Source organism: Choloepus didactylus, chromosome 21 (genome assembly GCF_015220235.1).
Source record: "Choloepus didactylus isolate mChoDid1 chromosome 21, mChoDid1.pri, whole genome shotgun sequence".
NCBI classification, from domain to species: Eukaryota; Metazoa; Chordata; class Mammalia; order Pilosa; family Megalonychidae; genus Choloepus; species Choloepus didactylus.
Window position 1 is genome coordinate 25,227,002 of NC_051327.1, and position 21,405 is coordinate 25,248,406.

Here is a 21,405-nt window from a genome sequence, read left to right on the forward strand (position 1 = left end):
GCCCGGGGAGAGGGGGCGCGCGGGACCCGGCACCAACCCGAGCCAGCCCGGCGGGGCGGGGCCTGGCGGCGCAGAGGCGGGGCCGGGGCGGCGGACCAATGGGGCGTGGGGGCGGGGAATGTGGGCGGGGCCGGCAGGCGGGCCAATGGGGTGTGGGGCGGGGCCTGGCCGGCGGGCCAATGGGGCGTGGGGGCGGGGAATGTGGGGCGGGGTCGGCAGGCGGGCCAATGGGGGCGTGGGGCGGGGCCTGGCCGGCGGGCCAATGGGGCGTGGGGGGCGGGGCCTGCGGGGCGGGAGGGCCCGCGCGCGGGGAGGTGGCGGCGGCGGCGAACAAAGAGGCGGCGGGCGCGGGCGGCCGAGCGGGGCCGAGCGGGGCCGAGCGGAGCCGAGCCGGGCCGAGCCGGGCCGAGCCGGGCCGGGCCGGGCCCAGGAGCGCGCGGGCGATGCGGGCGGCCAGGCCGGGGTCCGCGGGCCCCTGATCCCCGCGCGCCCCGGGCCCAGCCGAGGCAGCCCCGCCGCGCCGCGCACCGCCCGGGCGCCGGGCCCGCCATGGCCGGGGTGAGCTACGCGGCGCCCTGGTGGGTGAGCCTCCTGCACCGGCTGCCCCACCTGGACCTGCACTGGGAGCCCACCAGCAGCCGGTTCCGGCCCCAGGACCGCGACTACCAGCAGGTGAGGGGGCGCCGCGCCGCCGCTCCCCCGCCCGGGGTCCGCGGCACCCCCTCCTCCCCCTCCCTGTGGTCACGACGCCCCCTCCTTGAAGATCATGTCCCCACTCCCCAAGGGTCTCGACACCCCCTGAGGACCACGGCACCCTCTCCCCTCCCCGAGGGCCAAGGCACCCCTTCCCGTGGGTCCTGGCCCCCCTTCTCGAGGATCATGTCCCCCCTCCCCAAGGGTCTCGGCAGCCTGCCCTGTGCTCCCTGAGGCCCCCCTCGAGGGTCTCGGTACCCCATCCTCATGGGTCATGGACTCCTCCCCGGGGGTCTAAAGACGCTCCCTTCTAGGGGCCACAGCCCCCCCCAGATTGCAGCCTCTCCCCTGCAGCCCCCAAGTCCCCCCTCTTCGGGCTCATGTGGATCCCCCCACAGGCCCCTCAGCCAGCGGGCAGCTCCCACCCCGGCCCCTCCCGCCCGGCAGAGCCCAGACTCCAGAGTCTCCAGGACTCTAGACCAGAGCAGAGGGTGCGGCCAGGAGGGGGTTCCCCATCCCCCAGGCCCTGCCAGGGGCATCCCAGGGGCGTTGGGAGGGTGGGTGGCCAGAGTCCACGCCCGTCTGCCCGCCGGTGACCCCTGGGCTGTGCCGGGGGCCCCGGGACAGGGAGGCAGGGAGGCTGGCCAGGGGCCTCTGCAGCCCTTCCAGGGACCAGGCACTCCCGGGGGGTCCCTGGGCCTGGCTCCAGCCTCGAGCATCCGGGCCAGGCCGGGGGCAGGCGGTGGGGTTTCCCTTCCTCCTGGGGTGTGGGTCCTGGGCGCCCGAACCCCTCACTGGGAGCCCACGATGCCCCGCGTCCCACCATGCTCGCCTGGAGCTCTGCTCTCTGTGGCCTCGGGGGGCTCCAGCCCCGGCCCCCCTGATTTCTAGGCAGGCCAGCGCAGGGGCAAGGGGTCTGGCCCTGGCCTGCCCGAGGCAGCAGGAGAAGGCAGGTGAACTATAAAAAATCCAGCCTACGCTCTGTGGGCACAGCCTCGGGGGCTGTGCAGCGCGGCGGTGCCCCGAGAGCTGTGATGTGGGCGCCGGGAGGGTGGGATGGACGTGAGAAAGTTCCCTGGAGCTCGGGGTGGCCCCCTGCCTGCTGCCGGTCGGGCTCGGGCTGCCAACCTCCCTGCTCGGACCCCCGTTGCCCGCAGGCCTGCCAGCCGGGGTTCCGGACCCGTGGTGGGAGTGGGGGGCTGCTCGCAGGACTGTCTGGGCCTTGCTGGGCCTGGCCGCCTGGCAGGAGCCCCGGTCCTCGCCCGCCCCCCATGCTGCCGTGGGGGCTCTGACTCACTCCCTCGGCCGCCCCCGACACCCGAGCCAAATCAGCCCCTGAATAATTCACGGCGGCAAGCAGCCTGTCCCCACCCGCTGCCTCCACGAGTGCGTGGGGTGCTGGAGAGCAGGGGCCCGGGCTTGCACCCCAGCTCAGCCGCCCCCTTTGCTGGGTGGGTGCCAGCCCCCGGCCCTCCTCACCTCATCCTGGAATCCGGGGCTGGTGATGCCTTCCTGCAGGGTTGTAAGATGGCCAGCAGGCCCGGGGTCTCTCCCTGAGCAGGTAGGGGGCAGTTGGCAGGGGCCGAGACAGGGGTGCTCTCCTGGGGTGTCGGGAAGCCTGCTGCCCGCGTGGGGCCTTCCTGGCTGCTGAGGGGCGGCTGGCCCTGCCCCCTCCTCCCCACCTGTCCCCACTGGCCCCTCACTCACCCTGACTTGGGGTCCCCCTCTGTGCCCCGTCCCCGCCTGGCTGCCCCCCGATGTGGGCTGGGAGGAGAGCTCCTGCCTCCGGAGCCTGTCAGGGGCCCTTCAGGGGCCCGGGGAGACAGGCCTCTGTCCTTCGCTGTTTCCTGACCCACCGTCGCTCTCGGGAACCCCAGCAGAGCCCTCCAGAAGACCCTGGGGTACAGTCCCCTTTGCACAGCCTGGAGTTGGGGGCCGCGGTTCTCTTGCGCCGACCAAGGCTGTGGGGGAAGGGCCCGGAATCCCAGTGCATCCTCGGCACAGCCGGATCCGCCTTGGGCCCCCGACCCCCGCCCCACTAGCAGCCGGCCTCAGCCCTGGGGTGGGGGCTTCCTGGGCCCGTGGGGACCGGGGGCCTGCAGACGGGGGTGGGGTGGGGACGTGTCCCTGGGCTCAGCCTCTGCGTGGGCCACTGTGTGGAGTCAGCGGCATGGACTGGGCTGGGGGTATGGTGGCAGCCTGGCCTGGGAGGCCCCTTGCCCCACTAAATCCCCAGCTGCCCTGGCCCCGTGCCCCTTCCCCTGTGGCCACCTTTGCCAGAGTGAGGCTGGGGTTGGCATCGTTCAGGTTTGAGGTTTCTGTTGGGCAGAGGCCCTCCGGCTCCCCACTTCCCAGGTGAAAAGGGGCCCCAGCCGTGGCACTGCCTCTTGGGAACCCCGTGAGAGCTGTTGGACAGACCACATGAGGCTGGGGGCTGAGGGTGTCTGGGTGGGGTGGGAGCGGGAAGGAGGAGGAGGCCTTAGGGTCCTGCTGGGTGCTGCCCCACCCCAGCGTGCTTGTCTGCCAGGGGCCCCCTCCTCCCAGACCCTCAGTAGCTTGACCTGGGCGGGGGCCCGCAGGCCGGAGGCCAGACCACCCCAGATGCCCTGAGTGCCCCTCACGGCACCTGCGTGGGTGGGGGTCTCACTCCTCAGTGGAGGGCTGGCAACCCACAGGGACAGGAGGCCTCCGGGGGGTCACTCAGCCTGGGGTGGAGGCTGGATGCCCGGGGCTGACGTGGCCTGGGGCCAAGCCGTCCTGCTGCTCAGTCTCGATTTTCCGGCCAGGCCAGGATGCTGGTGCCTGCGGTGGGGGGGCCGGGCCTGGGTCCCAGCTCCGTCACTTCCAACCGGTATGATCTTGGGCGAGTCCCTCCCTGTGCCCCCAGCGTCTTGAGGCTGAGATCAGAGGCGCCCCCCACCCCACTCTCAGACCCCTCACACTCGCCCACCAGCTCCACCAGCTCAGCGGTGGCTGGAAGCTACCAGCTGACAGAGGAGAGAGGCTGGAGGGCAGACAGTTCTGGCCTGGTGTGGTCATGGTGCCAAAACAGCGGCCGCAGGGGCTGCGCTGAAGAGGCCGGAGAGGCTTCCTGGAGGAGGTGTCACCAGGCCTGCTGGGGCCAGGGCCCTGCCAGCTTCCGTCCTGACCCTGCCATGAGCCAGCCTGCACCACACGGTGCCCCCCGGGTCGGGTCACAGCACATGCCCCTGCTCTGCTGAGCAGCATGCTCTGCGCGGGGGTCCCCTTCCCATTAGAGCCCTCAGCATGGAGATGTCCTGGTTGAGACCCTCACAATCGAGCAGGGTGGCCGTGCCGAAACCTTGGGGAGGAGCTCCCAGGCCTCGGGGAGGCAGCCTCAGTCTAAAATGGGGGGAGTTGTCTGGTCTAAATATGCTGCCTCAGGAGGTGGTGAGCTCCCTGTGCCTGGAGGTGTGCAAACCAAGACTGGATGGCTACTTAGGAGGGGTTTGAACTCGGGCCAGCGGTCTCCTCGCAGGGCTGGGGCCTGGCTTGTGAGCCCACCGCACCTTGGTGTGAGGCTGTGCCCGCATGCTGGTGGACACAGAGGCTGCCCCTCCTGGGAGCCGCCCTTCTTGCTCAGACAGGAATGAGCGCCGGCGAGAGGCAGCCCTCAGCACCTGTCCTCCAGCTTGCGAAGTCACACACACACGCTGCATTCGGAAACAGTGAAGAGTGTGAAGACAGAAACACAAACCTTCATGTGGACTTTGTCCGTGCACATACGCTGTGGGTGGGTGCCGTCCCACTGCTGCCCCCCTTTTGTCACCTGCTTTTTAAACTGCCGCACGGCCCGTGGTTCTCGATGCTCACCCAGGATCCCACGGCACCAGTCAGGGTTCAGAGGCTGCAAGTTCCCGAGACGTACCAAACAGGACAGCGTGTGTCAGGAAGTGGGTGGAAGCTTCTGGAGCCCCCCCTGGTGCACAGGAGCTGACGCTCTGGACTCTGGGGTGCAGGGAGCTGGGGCGTGCCTGGGGGTGGGCAGGCTGGCAGAAGCCCCCGCCGGGCTGTCAGCTCCGGCCGTCCTTTATCCTGTTTCATGAGTCACCATCCCAGGGAAGAATCCGATTGGCTGAGCCCGAGCCACGTGCCTGCCTCGGGGCCGGGGACCACCAAGACCACGCCCAGGGGGTGGGTGTTGGGGCCAAAGCCCACCTGCCCTCCATGCGGCACCCGCTGCGGCCTTTCGGTGGCTCCTGGGCCCCGGCCTGCGTGTGTGTGGGGTGCTCTGCCTGCAGACATCTCTGCAGGTCTAGGTTGCTTTCTTAGGGTGCAGTCCGAGGTAGGCGTGGAGGTGTGAGGGGGGTTTTCACGGCCTCTGCCGCGCGTGGGGTGGGGGGTCTTCCTCGTGTCACCGGCCCCTGCACTCCCCATTGCTGTGGCACTGCCACCCCCGTGCTGCTGCGGTCTGTCTGCAGCCCCCTGCCGGCCCCCAGCTCACCTGGAGCTCCAGGGGCCGCTCGGCGGGAACCCCCATGGCGTCTTCTCCCTCCCCTGGGTGCCGGCGGGCCCCGGTGTGGCACTGCCTGGTGTTGTTTGGGGAGGGGCTCCGGGGTTGGGGGCCGGGGGGTCACAGGCATCTGCTGGAGACGCGCGTGCTCCTAGCTTTGAAGCGCTTTTCTGGGGGAGGCCTCTCGGTGCCCCCATGTTACGGAAGCAGAAGCCGAGGTCCTGGATCCCCAGCCCAGGTTCACAGCCCCTTGCTCCACCCCAGAGGCTCGGGAATGTGGGGCTGCCCCAAGAAACAAGGGGTCCCGCCCTCCTGTGGGTCAGCCCATGTACCCAGGTGCTGGCGCCCTGCCATGTGCAGGGCTGGGGGTTCGCACCCCCCGGGGCAGCCCACTGGGGCAAGGGCTCCCGCCGCACAGCAGGGGCTGGGTGGACGGGCCACCCTTGGTCCGTTGCTGAGGGTTCAGGAGGCCTTCCTGGGGGGCACGGGCACCGGGCCTCGGTGGGTGCTTGGCAGGCCCTGCGGCTCGGCTGCAGGTGTGTGTACCACGTGTGCTGGCTCCTGCAGCCGCCGTCCCGGGGCTGCCCTTGAGGACCTGTGGCCCCCAGCCCTGGCAGCCCTGGGGCATGTGCGGGGGTGCGGGGGTGTGTGTGGAGGGCTGTGTCTGGCCCAGGAGAAGGAGCAGGCGCGAGCAGGCTGGGGCTGGGGCCTGGAAGGCCCGGGCTCTCCTCGGCCAAGCCTGGCTCTGGCCCGGCCAGCTCACTCAGGCCGCCGCTCCCCCCACCATCCTGCCATCGTGGGGCGTCCCCTCCTTGCTGAGGGGCTCTTCCTCAGGATTCACTGGCACCGTGGGGCCCTTCCCTCACAGCAGGACGGGCTCAGGGCCCACCTTGTTGCCAGACCCAAGCACGGGACCACCCCCCACCTTAGAGGAGCCTGGCACACCTGCCTGGGGCCTGGGACACCTGCGCATGGGGCCTGCACACCTGTGTGGGGTCTTGCACACCTATGTGGGGTTTCGCACACCTGTCTGGGGCCTTGCACACCTGTGTGGGTCCTTGCATAGCCACATGGGACCAGGGCAGGGGTAGGTGGGCCTCTCTCTCCGAAAGGAAAACATCCTGGAAGATGTTGGGGGACAGTGGGGCATCCTTGATGGGGAGAGGACATGCACACCCCGGCAGCTCCACCCAGGCACAGAGCAGAGAGCCCTGTGGCCCACCCCCAGTGCCTGCTGCCCCGAGCTCGCGAGACCCTCAGTGGGGCTGGGTGTGGGAGGCTCAGCCGCTGGGTTCCCCAAGCTGGCTTGGGGTGGGGAGTGAGCTGCAGAGCCCTCTGGCTGCTCAGGTGTTTCCAGAGTTGGGGGTGGGTTCCAGGGGCCGCAGGGCACTGGGGGGAGGCTGTGGGCACGGGCCGCAGGCACTGGGGTGAGGCTGTGGGCACGGCAGGGACCCCCTCAGGGCACCCGTGGTGGCTGCAGGACCCTCGGGAAGCAGCAGGCTGGGCCAGGGCTCAGAGATGGCGGCCGGTGGTCTGGGAAGCAGGCTGGGGCCATGGGGGGTGCACAGCCCACGGCCCCTCGCTCCAGCCTCCACGGGGCCCGTGCGAGGTTCCTGCCTGGCTGGCGGCCAGCGGCTCCGGATGCGGCCGAGCATCTCGCCTCGCCTGACCAAGTGCTGACAGATGGAAAGTTCCACTTGGTCAGGACCCAGCTGCTGATCAAACACTCCCCATTCTCTTTCTGAATGGGCCCGGGAGAAGCAAAGGGGACGCCAGCCCCGGGACGGGGGGTGCCCCGGGAGGAGTCCTCTGGGGACAGCCTCGGGGGTCAGCTGGCCGTGACAAGCTCTCCCCAGACAGCCGAGCTGGGGGCCGGGACCACCCCGGGACGCGAGGGAGCAGCATCTGCCGACAGCCCAAGTGCCTGGATGTGGCACTCGGACGAAGACGGGTCCCGCCTGTTCATCGTGGGCTGGGGGACCATGGCTGTGTGACCCCTAAGCTGGGGGCCATGCTTCCCAGTGCTGATCTCCCCTTGCTGAGCTTGGGGTCCCCGTCTTTGAGGTGGGGGCTTGCTGTCCCCCCTGCTTGTGGGAGCTGCGTGGGCTGTGCCGGCCGTGGACCCTGCAGCTGCCCCTGGGGCTGCCCATCCTGCCGAGTGGACACGGGCCAGGCCCCGGCTCTGCCACCCAAGAGCTGGCTCCACCCAGGGAGAGAGCTGTTCTGTTGGAGAGAGAGCCCCCCCACCTCTTGGAGTTTGGGGTCAGGGACAGGGGGCCTCGTGTCTCCTGGGCCCCACCGCACACCCCGGCTCTTTGCAGCCATCTGGGAGAGGTGTCGGGCCCATGCTGGGAACTTGAAGATGGAGTTGGGGCAGTGGGGGGCCATCTCCCTCGGTCCCACAGCCTGACGCGGCCACCGTCTGGCCACCTCCTGGGGAAGGTGCAGGAAGCCCAGCCCTGGGCACTCAGGTGGTGGGGGCAGCTCTGTCCTCCCAGCCAGTGAGGGGTCGGGAGCCTCCCATCCTGTCCCCGCCCGGCTCGGCTCCAGGGGGGCAGTGGCCGGCGGACATGCTGCTCTGCCCCAGGCCCAGCGTGGCCTCAGGGCCCATGCACCCCTCAGCCCAGCCCGGCCGAGCCCCCAGCCGCCGTCCCCTGGCACCCCAGATCCGGGCTGGCCGGTGGTGCTTGTCTACTCGCCTTGCACGGCCTTGGCTTTCTCGCCTGGCAAAGGGGCGTGGGCGGCCCTGGCGCCACCAAGGAGCCTCAGTGCCCTCTGATGCCCCTGCCAGGCCGGGCGCGGCTGGGGGCGGGCGCCTCTGTGTCCCTGCTCTCGTTTCCACAGCCCCGGAAGTTCCCCCGAGAGGCCCCTTGAGCCCACTCATTCATTCGGGCACCGCCTCTGAGCCAGTGCCTTTCTAGGTACGGGCTGGAGACCCCCCGGGGCTCATGTTGGAAAACGGGGTGGGGGCAACAGGCCGAGGCATTGGGGGCCTCCAGTCAGGGCGACCCGGAGGACTGAGCATGGCAGGGGCTTCGGGGGGCTGGGAGCACAGAAGCCCGTGCCGGACCGACCCAGGCTGGGGGTGGGGGGAGCGTGGGCCGACAGAGGCTTTTAAAAGGCGCCCCAGGCTGCTGGGCAGGTCAGACGGGGAGGGGGCGGCTGTGCAGGGAGGCAGGGAGTGGGGCAGCACGTGGAGGGACCGTTGGGGTTCCTGGTCTCCGTCTGGAGCCCCCCAGCCTGTGTGCACTCCCTGACAACAGCTGGCCAGCGGGGGTGTTTGGGGCCATCGGCCTCCGCTGCTAGGGGCAGTGCCTGGCTGAGGGGCGAGGGAATGCGGCCTCCCAGACCCCCCCCCCCCAGCTGCATGGGGAAGGGCTTCCCACCAGGGGCTCAGGCCGCCTCGAAGAGGGATCCAGCTGCATCTTTGGACCTTGGTGGTGGGGTCCCTGCCATCTGCCCGGGGGTGTGCGTCCAGGCCTGAGTGGAAGTGGGAGAGACCCTGGCTGTGGGAACCCCCACAGGGAGCCCCAACCTCCGCTGCCCGGCAACCGTCTCCCAGGAGATGCCTGCGGGCGCCGGGCTGCAGGTGTCGGTTCCCAGGCCCCGCTTGGCCCCTCATCCGCGGGCCCCGGCGCTCGCAGCTCCCCAGGCCTGGCGGCCCCCACAGTGGTTCCCCAGCAACCCACTGGCCACTGCGGTGGACGTGCCCCTGCGCTGGGCGGCTGCCTCTGCGCATGCTGACCCCACAGGGGCCCCGGATGTTGCTCGGACCCGCAGCTCCCTCGGGGTCGGCTGCCCCCACCCAGACCACGGGGGGGGGCCCTCTGAACCCGGGGTGCCTGCCTGCGGGTGGGTTCTTCCCAGCGACCCCCTTCTCTAGAATTAGGCTCTTTTCCTGTGACAAGGGTAGGGGAGCACGTGGAGGTAAACTGAGGCACTGTGCATGCAGGGGCGGGGTGGCACAGTTCCCTCAGGTTGTGGGCTGCTGGGGCTGCCCCGTCCCCACGAGAGGAGGCCCTGGGGGTCCTTCCTGCGTGGTCTCCGGGTCCCTGGAGGGGTGGGGGCGAGGGGGCGCAGCCAGTGTGGGCTCGGGGAGGGCCGAGTGGGGACCCCGGGGGTTCTGGGCCGGGGGGCAGCGACCCTCAGCCCCACCCCCCGACCCACCCACAGGCACTGCTCCTGCTGGGCGCCGCCGCGCTGGCCTGCCTGGCGCTGGACCTCCTCGTGCTGCTCGTCTACTCCTTCTGGCTGTGCTGCCGCCGCCCGGCCCGCGAGCCCCCTGACTCCGACTGCTGCGGCACGGCCTGGTGCGTCGTCGTCGCCACGCTCGTCTGCAGGTGCGCGGGCCCGGCGGGGGGCGGGGGGCAGGGGGCCCGGGCGGTGCCCTCACGCGGCCCTGCCTCCCCAGCGCCGGCATCGCCGTGGGTTTCTACGGCAACGGGGAGACCAGCGACGGCATCCACCGGGCCACCTACTCGCTGCGCCACGCCAACCGCACGGTGGCCGGCGCCCAGGACCGTGTGAGTGCGCGCGTGTGCATGTGTGCGCCGAGCATGCCCGGGCAGGGGCGGGGGCCCGGGGACCCTGAGTGCGGGCCTCACGGTGGCCCTGGCGGCAGGTGTGGGACACGGCGGTGGCCCTGAACCGCACGGCGGAGCCGAGCCTGCAGAGCCTGGAGCGGCAGTGGGCCGGGCGGCCAGAGCCCCTGCGGGCCGTGCAGCGGCTCCGGGGCCTGCTGGGGACGCTGCTGAGCTGCACGGCCACCATCCCCTTCTGGAGGAACCCGGCCGTGTCGCTGGACGGGCTGGCCGAGCACGTGGATCTCTACGACTGGTACAGGTGCGGGGGGCCCTGCCCGCCCAGGTCAGTGCCCCGCTCCCCTCCACCTGCCCCTCCTGCACCCCGGCTGCGGCATCACCAGGACACGAGCCAGGCCCTCCGGGGACTCCTGTGGCAGGGCCTTCTACCACCACACAGACGTCCTTTTCCGGAGCTGCCATGTGTCTGCATATCCCACAACTGCTTCTGGGGGTTGTTCCTGGGAGCCCAGCTCCCCCTGCTGCCCCCACCCCCACACCGCCCACCCCCTGTGCCCACAGGTGGCTGGCCTACCTGGGTGTGCTGCTGCTGGACGTCCTCATCTGCCTGCTGGTGCTGGTGGGCCTCATCCGCAGCTCCAAGGGCATCCTGGTGGGGTGAGTGGGGCGGGGGGAGCCCCCCAGCTGTTGGCACCACCTCCCCGGCCGGGCCCTGCCTTCACCCAGCCCACAGGTCCCAGGGTCTCCGGTGGCCAGGCCTCAGGCCCACAGGCCAGTGCATTCTGGGACCCCTTCTTGTACCCTCTGGCAAGGCAGCCTCAGTCCCTGAGTCCCAGAGAGAGGCTGGCACAGCGGGGAGACGGCCTCCTGCACCCCAGTCCCCGTCCTCAGCTCGGGGCCACCTGGGGTCCTTGGCTGGCAGTTGCTGTCCCGGAGCCTCGTGTCCTCCACTGAGTGGGGAGGGAGTGGCAGCTCGGCGTGGGAGGCCAGAGGTCGTCAGGGCCCTGAGGGGGGTGCGTGGGGGGCTGGAGGTTGGCAAAGGGCCTGCTGACTGAGCTGAGGCAGCCGGAGTGCAGTGGGTGGGATCAGGGAGGTGTGGGGCAGCCGGGCAGGGCCTCGGCACCCAGGGCAGGGAGCCCGCCTTGTCCTCTGTCGGGGCACGAGCCCAGCAGAGCCTGGTGCCCGGAGGCCTCTCTGGCCCCACAGTGACTGTGCTGGGCCCGAGCGAGAGCGGAAGGGCTGGGGCGGGGGCACTGGCAGCCGAGGCCCAGCCCGGGGTGGGGTGACCGGCCGTGCCCTCGGGGCGGCCCCCCTCCGGCCTGGAGGCTGACTGGCCCCTCTGCCCCCAGGGTGTGCCTGCTGGGGGTGCTGGCCCTGATCGTCAGCTGGGGTGCACTGGGCTTGGAGCTGGCCGTGTCGGTGGTGAGTGGGGAGGGGACGGCAGTCCTCGTTTCTGTTCCGGGGGGCAGGGCAGGGAAGCATATGCTGCCCCCACACTTCCCCTGGGCAGACGGCATGCCAGTGCCCCAGCTCCGCAGCCGCTCCCCGAGCCGAGGCAGAGCCGGGGTGGGGCAGCCTGGTCAGCCCCCCGTTGCCCATGCACCCCCAGGGCTCCAGCGACTTCTGCGTGGACCCTGACAGCTACGTGAGCAAGATGGTGGAGGAGTACTCGGTGCTCAGCGCGGGTGAGCGGGGCCCCGGGGCCGGCTCTGTGTCCTCAGAGCTGAGGGGCTGTGGGGGAAGTGGCCGCAGCATCCTGCCCTCAGGGTGCCCGGCTGGTTGGAAAGGGCCCCGGGTAGGAAGCTGCCAAGTGAACAGGGGCTTTCCAGGAGCCAGAGGCTCCGCACAGAAAGGTGACAGGTGCGTGCACAGTGGGTGACAGGGCAGCAGGTGATGGGCAGCAGGTTGGCTGCTTCCTGGGAGAGAAGAGGGCCGGGGGCTGGCTGGGGCTTTTGTCTTGGAGGGGAGCAGGGGGGAATGTGACCTGTGCCCCAAGTTTACTCCTGGCTGCAGAGGGGGTGGCCGGGGAGTGGGGGTGTCACCGTATGCAGGCACACAGCCGCAGGCTCAGCCGGGTCAGGGGAGCAGGGGCAGCGGGTGCTGGACGGGGCCGTGTTCTCGGGGTCAGTGCCGGGATGTCATGGCGAGTTGGGTGCTGGGACAGGGGAAGCGGCCGTGGCCCAGGGCTCTGGTCAGGCGGCTCTCTGGAAAGAAGGGGAAGCGGGCTGGGCTGGGGGGGCAGTTGCAAGGTGCACGTTGGATCGGGGAGGCAGGAAGCAGGGGATGTGGCCTTCAGGCTGCCATCAGGACTGGGGGTGCATGGCTGTCTGGGTCCCCCCAGTGTAGAAATAAACTAGTGGGGAGTATTCCTGTATTGGCAGGTGGGTGTGGGTGACAGGAGGCTCTGCAGGGGCAGCGGGATCCGGTCCCAAGTTGTTGCTGTTCCCACCGCCCTCCTGGGCTGGGTTTCCAGATCCTTGGGACTCGGGGCTCGGGGGCCCCGGCCAGCGTGGGTTGGGGGGCACCTGCCTGCCGGACCCACAGACAGCACATGGGCCGGCCCAGGCTCCCAGCTGTGCGCCAGGCTGGGCCCAAGTCCCAGGGCTGGAGTGAACCTGCTGCCTCATTATGGTTTCTAAGTCCTTTTACTAACATGTTTAACATGTTTAACCTGTAGAAAGTTCTTTTAATTCCCTAATGTACTTTTACGATAGAAAAGCTAAGCTGCTGGGGTGCCCAGAAGGTAGAGCCCAGCAAGGGACAGATGTCAGAGCGGATGGGAGCTGAGACCCAGCACTGAGCGGGGGCTGGAGGTGCTGGGCCCCTCATGCTCGGCTGGGCCCCCTCGGCTCGCGCCCACCCCCTTCTGTGCTGCTGCTGCAGGAAGGTGGACAGCAGGTGGGCACCGGGCCTCCAAAGCCAGGTGTCGAAGGGAAGGCCCCGAGCCCACCTGCCCCGGAGCAGTGCCGGGCAGCCACGGGAGCAGGGCACTCCAGGTCCGGGACCCCCTCCCTTGGCTCCCATCGGGGTCGGAGCCTCTAGCTTTTGCAAGGCAAGCTGGGAAATCAGAGTTGTAACTAAGCTCCCCGTCTTCAAATGTTGGCAACCAAGTTAAAAGCCTCTCACGCACGCGTGAGGCGGGCGGTCCGCCCGTGTGTGGGCCTCCCCCCGCGCCTGTGGGCTGCCCCCACCCCCTAGGGTCCTGTCCGAGTGACTGGTGAGCAGAGGGGCTCGGGGTCTGCAGCCCTGTCCCCCCTGGGGGTGCCCACGCTCAGGCTCACCGCCGCCTTTCTCCGCAGACGTCCTGCAGTACTATCTGGCCTGCACGCCCCACACTGCCAACCCCTTCCAGCAGGTGAGAGCTGGGGCTGCCCCCACCCCCAGAGACCCCCGAGCCCGGGAGGGCAGGGCGGGGGTGGGGGACTTGTCTCTGTGAGGGGCAGTCTGGCCGCGGGGTGCTGAGCCATCCACAGGAGCCGGGCAGGGCCTGGTGCTGCTGCTGACCACCCTTGGTCACCCCGATGCCCTGGGCCCAGGCCATGGGGGTGGCCGGCTAATGCCCCCTGGAACCCCTTTGTTCCTTGGGTTTCGCTCATCAGGGCCAAGCAAGTCTGTCCAGCAGACGGGGGTGGGGGGCTTCAGGAATGCCCCTGCTGGGGGAGGGTCCCTGGTCTGCTGTCGCGTGGGACAGGTGCTGCTTTGTCACACCATCAGCCCATGGCCAGCCTTCCGCCACCACTGCTCTATCTCTGGGGTCCTTACGACAGCCTGCCTTGGAGGTGCTGGGCCTCCGGGGAGGGTGTGATGGTACCCACCCCCTGATCCGGGTCACCTTGGGGGGCTCTGGGGGCGAGAGAGGACTCTCACCTCAGCTGGACTCCCCGGGGGCCGTGGTGAGGGGAGAGCCAGCCCCCTGCCTGCCTCAGCCGGGCTCTCTGTGCCGAGCAGAAGCTGTCGTGCAGCCACAAGGCGCTGGTGGAGGTGCAGGACGTGGTGGCCGAGCTCCTGCAGGCCGCCCCGCGCGAGTACCCTGCTGCCAAGGTGGGTGCTGGGTGGGCAGGGGGCCGCTGGGGCCGAGCCTTGGGGGGCGCTGGGGCCGGGCCTTGGGGTGTGCTCCCCTCCCGTCCCCCTGCCCTCCTCTCCCGGAGCGTGTGGGTGGCTCTTACGGTTTACCTTGTTTTCGTATTTAAAGCGACACATGCTGTTTGCTTTCAGCGGGAGCAGTGGGAACAGGAGCAAAATAAAACCCACCGCGGGCTCCAGGCTCCCCGGGGCGGGGGGCGTTTGTGGGGTTTCTGCTCCCTGGAGGTTCTGGGCCTGAGCGTGTGCATGTGGACGTCGCTGTTGCTGCTTCAGCTCGGTCGCTCCCTCTCGTTGACTCCTGTGTAGCGAGGGCAGCCTGTTCCCTTGTGACCCAAGTGGGTGGGCAGGTCGGGGGGTCCGGGGATTCCCGTGGCGAGCAGGGCCCTTAGGAGAGGCAGCCCCCCGGGCAGTGCTGCGTGCACTCTCACGTGCACACCCGCCACACAAATGCACATGCACATGCACTGTGCACACACAGATACTCACCACACACGTGGGCCCACCACGCACACGCGCACACGCACACCCACCACCTTGCACACACCGTGTGTACACACACTTCACACTTGCAGGCCTGCATTCACCACACTCGCACGTGCACACACGCCAGGATTGGGCTCACTGTGCCGTGCGGTTCATACGCTGCTTTTCGCTTGCTGTGTCCTGGGGCTTTTCCCTGCTCTTCGGCTGTTTCTAGAAAGGGGGTCTTTAAACCCAGCCCCTGCTGTCAGGCGCTTGGGCTGTCCGCCGTCCGCCCTGTTACAGGGAGGTCTGTCTGTCTCGTTTGGCTGTGGACCTGCTCCCCTGCCATCCTCGTTGCCTCAGTCCCCGGGGGCTCAGACATGGGGTTCCTGTTTTCTCAGGCCCCCCCGGGTCCCCGCAGCCTGCCCCTCTGCCCCCTGCCTGTGCCCTGTGCTGAGACCACAGGCTTGAGGTGAGAGTGTGGGGGGTCGTGGGGCCCCCACGGGTGGCGCTGACCCCGCGTGTGTCCCCAGGACCACCTGCTCCGCGTCCAGGAGGTGCTGAACGGCACGGAGGTGAACCTGCAGCAGCTCACGGCCCTGGTGGACTGCCGCAGCCTGCACCTGGTGAGGCGGGGCCGGGGGCACCGTGGGGGCGCGGGGTGGGGGGCAGCCCTCACCCCCACCTCACCGGCCGCCCCGTCCCCCCCGGCTCAGGACTATGTGCAGGCCCTGACCGGCTTCTGCTACGACGGCGTCGAGGGCCTCATCTACCTGGTTCTCTTCTCCTTCGCCACCGCGCTCATGTTCAGCTCCCTCGTCTGCAGCATCCCGCACACCTGGCAGCAGAAGAGGTGAGGCCGGCGGCCCAGGGGGGTCGTGCAGCGGGCCCCGGGTCACACAGCACACAGGACGCTCTAGGGGCGTGTCCTTGTGGACACCCCACGTCCTGGTCCCCACAGGTGAGCAGCGAATGTGTCCTCGCCTCTGAACAGGCAGGTGCGGGGGGAGCAGCCCGTCTCGCAGCCGCAGTGTCGAGCCTGCAGTTGTCCTCTGTGCCCACGCTCGGTACCTGCCGGGCCAGCAGACAGCCCCTTGCCAGGCAGGCGGCCCCTCTCTCCAGGGTGCAGGTGGGGGGAGGGCAGCTGGCCGGCTCCGGGGACTTGGAGCTTCTCCAGGGGATGATCCTGCTCAGTGACCGGATGGAGCCTTTCTCAAAGCCTCTGTGTCCTCACCTGTCAGGTGGGGATGCTGGCAGCCCCTGCCTCAGTCTCCCCGGTCAGTGCTGGATTAAGTTGGGGCCACTAGAGTTCTCCCGAGTTTGGGAGATCAGAGGTTCTAGCCAGGACCCTTCCCTTGTGTGTGCTCCCGCGGCACGTCTCAGACCCACCCGCCTCCCCAACTGTGATGGCAAGCAGCTCGGCGCAGATGTCTCCCCTTTGTCTGGATTTCTACTCTATTTTCTACTGTCATGGTGGTGGCAGTGGTGATGGAGGTGGAGGTGGTAAAATAATTGTTTGGGTGTCACTGAAACGTAGCGTGGGACCATCTCAGTAACAGTAGTCCCAACCATAACCCTAACCCTAACACCATCCTACAAAGTTGTGAATTTGTGGTGGTGATGGTGATGGTGGTGATGGTGATGGTGGAGGTTGTGGTGATAGTGATGGTCATGATGGTGGTGGTGGTGATGGTGACAGTGGTGGTAGTGACGGTGATGGTGGTTGTGATGGTGACGGTGGTGGTGGTGACGGTGGTTGTGATGGTGGTGGTGGAGATGGTGACGGTGGTGACGGTGGTGGTGGTGACAGTGGTGGTGGTGGTGATTGTGGTGGTGACGGTGGTGACAGTGGTGGTGGTGGTGATTGTGGTGATGGTGGTGACGGTGGTGGTGGTGACGGTGGTGGTGGTGACCGTGGTGATGGTGACGGTGATGGTGGTGGTGATGGTGACAGTGGTGGTGGTAACGGTGGTTGTGATGGTGATGGTGGTGGTTGTGATGGTGGTGGTGGTGGTGCTGGTGACGGTGGTGGTGGTGGTGATGGTGACAGTGGTGGTGGTAACGGTGGTTGTGATGGTGATGGTGGTGGTTGTGATGGTGACAGTGGTTGTGATGGTGGTGGTTGTGACAGTGGTGGTGGTGATAGTGACGGTGGTGGTGATGGTGGTGGTAGTTGTGACGGTGGTGGTGGTGATAGTGATGGTGGTGGTGATGGTGGTGGTGACGGTGGTGGTGATGGTGCTGTGGTAGTGGAAGTGCTGGTGGCCATGGTGATAAAGGGAGCAGCTCTAGGGTAGTTCCTCAGGGCACAGCCCTGGAACCAAGCGGCCTGGGTTTGAATCCCGGCACTGTCTCGTTACTGTGTGACTGTGGCAGTCATTTATCTGCTGTGAGTCCGTTTGCCTCCCTGTAATACGGGGGTTTCTAAGAGCAGACCCCCTTGGGGTTGGGTGAGCCTCGGACAAGACCCTCCCTGGAAGGGCCTGGAGCACATCCTGGCCTGTCGGCAGCTCAGCAATGCTGGCCCCTTCCTACGTGCTCACCGCAGGGCCAGGCGCCTCGGCCCTCCGCTGGCGGGCATGGGTGGGCACGTGGGAGGGGAGCCAGGCCAGGAGGCTGTGCCCCAGCAGGGAGGACTCTGTTCACGCTCCCAGGGCCCTCCCAGGGGCCCCGGAGCCCCCGGCCACCCACCTGGCATTTCCCCGCAGCTGTGGGGTCTGGCAGCGGCTGCCTCGGGCCCGGGCCTGCCCCGCTGAGCCCAGGCCGGTTCCCCCCGCAGAGGCGCCGATGAGGACGGCGAGGACGAGGCGGCCCCCGGGCCCCGGCAGGCCCACGACAGCCTGTACCGCGTCCACATGCCCAGCCTGTACAGCTGTGGCAGCAGCTACGGCAGCGAGACGAGCGTCCCGGCCGCAGCACACACCGTCAGCAACGCCCCGGTCACCGAGTACATGTGAGCACTGCCTGGGGCCGTGGGCAGGGGACCTGGAGGCCGGGGCAAGGCTGGCACGGGAGACGGCGGGGGCCAGCGTGGGGGTGCCGAGCAGGGCCATGCAGTGGGGAGGAGAGGGGGCTGCTCCCCCAGGATGGTCAGGAGGGGCCTGGAGGCTTCCGGGGGGCGTGGGCCTGGTGTTTAAAGCCTCCTGCTCCCGGTGACCCCCGGGTAGGGAGGCCTGCGGGGGACACGTGGTCTGATGGAGGGTCCTTGGGGGCACGAGGAAGCTGCTGGCCCAGGGCCTGGCTCGGGGCTGGGCTGGGCCGAGGCGGGTAGGGGGCTGCTCAGCCCTTCCATGGCCCCTGGAGAGCGGCAGTGAGCAAGAGGCCCGCGCTCGCCCGGTGAGAGCCATCGTGGAAGCCCACCGTGCTGAAAGCTGTGCCGGAGATGGGGTGCCAGTCACAGGGCTGGCCAGAGCCGGGGGCTCGGGGTCGGCCGGGCTCCGACTGTGGCCAGAAGCCCACAGCCGTCCTCTACCCTCAGGAGCCAGAGCGCAAATTTCCAGAACCCTCGCTGTGAGAACACCCCCCTCATCGGGCGTGAGTCCCCGCCGCCTTCAGTAAGTCTCGGGGCAGGGAGGGTGGGGTGAGGGGACCTGTGGCCTGGGAGTGGGGCTCACTCCTGCCTCCCTCAAAGTTTGGGGCGGTCTCGGGCGGCAGGGGCCCTGCGGCCAGCTGTGGGCCTCCAGCCCAGAGAGCCGGGAGGTTCTCTCCCTGGGGGCCCCTCAGGGCAGCTCCCCCCAGCTGGACAGCCACAGAGGCCAGCTGCTGGGGGTCGGCACGTGGGCTCGAGGCCCCCTGTCCTGGGGAGGGCAGGCGGGCAGGGGCGTCTCCCCAGGGCCTGCCTTCCAGCCCCCTCAGTGGTGCGGCCGGGCCAGGGCCCTGGGGCCCTGACGCATTCCCGTCCCGCTCCTTTCCCTCAGTCTCCGCCCGGTCCTGGGGTTGGGCCTGACCGGGAGCCCAGGCTCCTTTCCATTCTCTTCTCTGTCCTCGGCTCTTCTCCTCGGTTCCCATTTGGGTCTTGGCCCACCCTGTCCCTGGTGACGTGGGGCAAACACGAGGCGACAGGGTGATCTGGTGCCGAAGAGCGGAGCTTGGGGGAGAGGAGGGGCCCTGGTGGCTTCGGGGCAGGGTGGCAGCCCCCCTCGTCTGCGGCTCGGGGGCCCGGGGACTCGCCCCTCTCGCCCAGCTCCCCGTCCCACCATCTCCCAGACCCCAGGGGCCTGCCCCCCGCCCCGCCCGCCGGAGTTGAGGCCCCCTCTCTCTCTCTCTCTCCCTGTCCCCCTCCCCGGGCCCCCTAGCGCTACCTGGCGGCCCTGGACCCTGGCAGCCACATGGGCTGGCAGCTTAGGCCCCCGGACGGCGCCCGAACGCTGCGGTGGCCGTGCCCCGAGCGACAGGTACCGCCCGCCCGGCCTGCCCTGGCCCCTGCCTGCCCGCTGCGCCCCACGCCCTGCTCACTCCGCCTGGGGGGCCGGCCGGCCCCAGCTGATGCGCCAGCCCCGGCCATAGACCTCCCCCCGGGCTGGGCTCGGGCTGAGCGCAATGCGGCGGGGCCGGGGCCTGCATGTCCGCAAGGCCTGCGGCGTGTGACCACCTGCGGGCACCGGCCCCCGACCCGGGCTGCATGGCCCTGCCTGCACGCCACTGCATGGCCACCGAATGACACGGGACCGGGCACCTCTGGGGTCTGGGCCACCGCAGGGCAGGCTCCTTCTCCATCGCTGTCTCCCGGGGCGCGGTGAAGCCCCAGCACACGCCTTCTCTGCGTGGGGCACCCACGGGCACAGGTGTGCCCTCCCACGCGTGCGCAGGCCGGGCCGGGGCTGGTGCTCACGGGGTCGGAGATGCAGGCCGCGGCTCCCCACGCTCCACCCCAGCTCCTCCAGACCCAGGAGGAGCTGCCGTTTGTTCAGCACCCACGTGATGTGGGGACCCTTCTCCTCCCCGGGGATGACCCAGGGGCGCCCACAGGCCAGGCCTCCTGACCCTCGCAGGGTCAAGCCTCCGGCCAGCTGGGCCCCCACCCTGCCCCCTGGGCCCTTGGTGAGACAACCCTCCTGCTGGCCTAGGGGTGGGGGCAGGGAGGGACCCCCAGGGCCCAGGGACTCTCCGCCGTCCTCCCAGAGCTGGTATCTGCCTGCCCGCCGAGGACCCGCCGTGGTCACGCCCCTGCGCCCGCACCCTGCTGATCTCTCCCCTTCCCCTGCAGTACACCTCCAGCATGAGAGCCAAATACCTCGCCACCAGCCAGCCTCGCCCCGACTCCAGTGGCAGCGGGCACTAGATGCCATGCCATGTGCCAATCGCTCCCTCTCCCGGTGCCAACGCCGCCTGCGCCCCCACACGCCTCTCCAGGCCCGCGGCACGTCTGCAGCCGCTCGCACCCCCTTTTCCAGCAGGTGACAGCAACACACAGCTGAGCTCTGCACGCCCTCAGGGGCACCGCTGGGAGCCTGGGGTCACCCCTGCCTCTGGCCCTGGGCAGCCCATCGCCCCACATCTGCTCACGCAGAACCCTCGCCGGGCCCTTCCCCTACTTGCTCCCACAGCCTCCCGGGCACCCGCCTGTGCCCACCACGGGGTGCGCGCTCCCACCTGCTCGAGCGCCGATTTGTGCTTTCCTGGATGCTTCCGCGGGTCACTCACTGACCACAGGCGTGTCCCGAGCCTCTCTGCCGGGCATCAGCCGCCACCAGCAGGCCCGTACCTGGGGCGCTGCCCGGCCTGCCGCACGCCTGTCCCCGTCTCCTCCCTTCTCTCGTGCTCCGCGGGCACCTCCCGAACCACAGGCCACGGCGCTCCAGGAGGCCCCTCTCTGCCTGCGTGAACCCCGCTCGCTTTCTCCCCCAGCGCCTCGCTGCCCGCAGCCCCCACCACCCACCCGCCGGGGCAGGAGTGGCAGCAGGGGCCGGCCGGCCGCACGCCTGGTCTCCAGCTCTCGCCGCCAACGGCCGGGGCCGCCATCTTGGTGCCAAATCCCCTCACCCCACCCTGAGACGTGGCAACGCGTTGGTCTGATTGTTTTTTGCGCTAACCATGTTTGTCACCTCTAGGGCAGGTGGGGGCTGCGGCCAAGCGGGCAGCGCGAAGGGGCCACCTCCTCCCCCTCCTTGGTTCATTTCCACCCAGGACCGGATGCGGTGTTGGGAGCTGGCACCCAGCTGGCCGTGGCCGTCCCTCAGCCCCCGCCCCTCGCCACTAACCACTAACCTCACTCCCAGCCTCAGTGGGCGTCCCGGGCTGACTCGGTGCCACGCAAGGGTCCCAAGGCCAGGCCGGGCAGAGGCCCAGGATGGCTTCTAGCTGCGGCTACAGGAGCTGTTTCTTTGTGGGGTGCTGCTGGGGGGGACATGGAGACCCCTCCCCAGGCCGGTGCCACCTCCGGAGGGCCGGGTGCACCCGCCAGCCTCGGTCTCCCCACCTGTGAAATGGGAACACAGCTTCCCATGGTGCTCTTGGCTTTCGTTTACAACGTCTGCTGAGCTTCCCGCCATGGAGGGTGGAGCCACCCCCAAGTCAGGGTCAGGAAATGGGGTGCTGCCCGACTGGCCTGAACCGGCAAGGCCTGGCCAGGCCCCCCACCCATGCACCAAGGCCGGCGCAGCCAGAAGGGCCACTGCGGCCGCGGGTGCAGGGGTAGGCGGGCCCCCGGTTTACGATGTGGCTCATTCTGAGTGCAGGGCAGCTGCCGGCCTGCACCCCTTCCCTCTGCAGCTGAGCCGGGGGACGTCCCTCCCATTCTGAGACCCTCCTCCCTCCTTGCTGGTGTCTGGGACCAAATGGGAGGGGCAGGCACCTTGGCCCCGGGCCCCGGGGCAGCCTTGGCCCTGGGGTGTAGGGCAGACAGCGGGCAGACCTGGGGCAGCCACCCCCAGCCAGCCGGACTCATGGAGCCGGACTCGGTGCCCTGGGGCTGGGCCTCAGCTGGCCCCCCGATCTCTCCTCTGGGCACGACTGCCCGGCAGCCTGTGGGCCTCACCCCGGCTGCGGGTCAGGAGCAGGTGCCCGTTCAGGGGCCATCCGAGCCTCCTGCCACCGTCAGAAGCACAAATGGGACCCCCGCGGTGTGAATGTCCATAGTGAGGGGCGGGCCTGGCCCCTGTGTGGCCCCAATCTCAGGGGTCTTCACGGCGCGCCCTGTCTGTGGCTTCACCG

At 69.3% G+C, this 21,405-nt stretch overlaps 1 protein-coding gene across 2 annotated transcripts; it reads left to right on the top strand.

Moving 5' to 3' along the window:
- Window positions 1-341: 341 nt before the first annotated feature.
- Window positions 342-19,597, top strand: TTYH3 (tweety family member 3). Of its 2 annotated transcripts, XM_037814592.1 has the most exons (15): window positions 342-672; window positions 9,341-9,507; window positions 9,579-9,690; window positions 9,789-10,009; window positions 10,270-10,365; window positions 11,058-11,130; window positions 11,318-11,393; window positions 13,008-13,063; window positions 13,657-13,749; window positions 14,787-14,879; window positions 14,970-15,106; window positions 17,033-17,206; window positions 17,732-17,807; window positions 18,549-18,647; window positions 19,460-19,593. In XM_037814592.1, exons 1-15 carry the CDS (start codon window positions 550-552, stop codon window positions 19,532-19,534), a joined length of 1,671 nt encoding a protein of 556 aa, XP_037670520.1. In that variant the 5' UTR covers window positions 342-549; the 3' UTR covers window positions 19,535-19,593. The 2 variants fall into 2 exon arrangements, with proteins under 2 accessions (XP_037670520.1, XP_037670521.1); XM_037814593.1 differs by lacking the exon at window positions 18,549-18,647 and having other exon boundaries at window positions 19,460-19,597.
- Window positions 19,598-21,405: the final 1,808 nt, after the last annotated feature.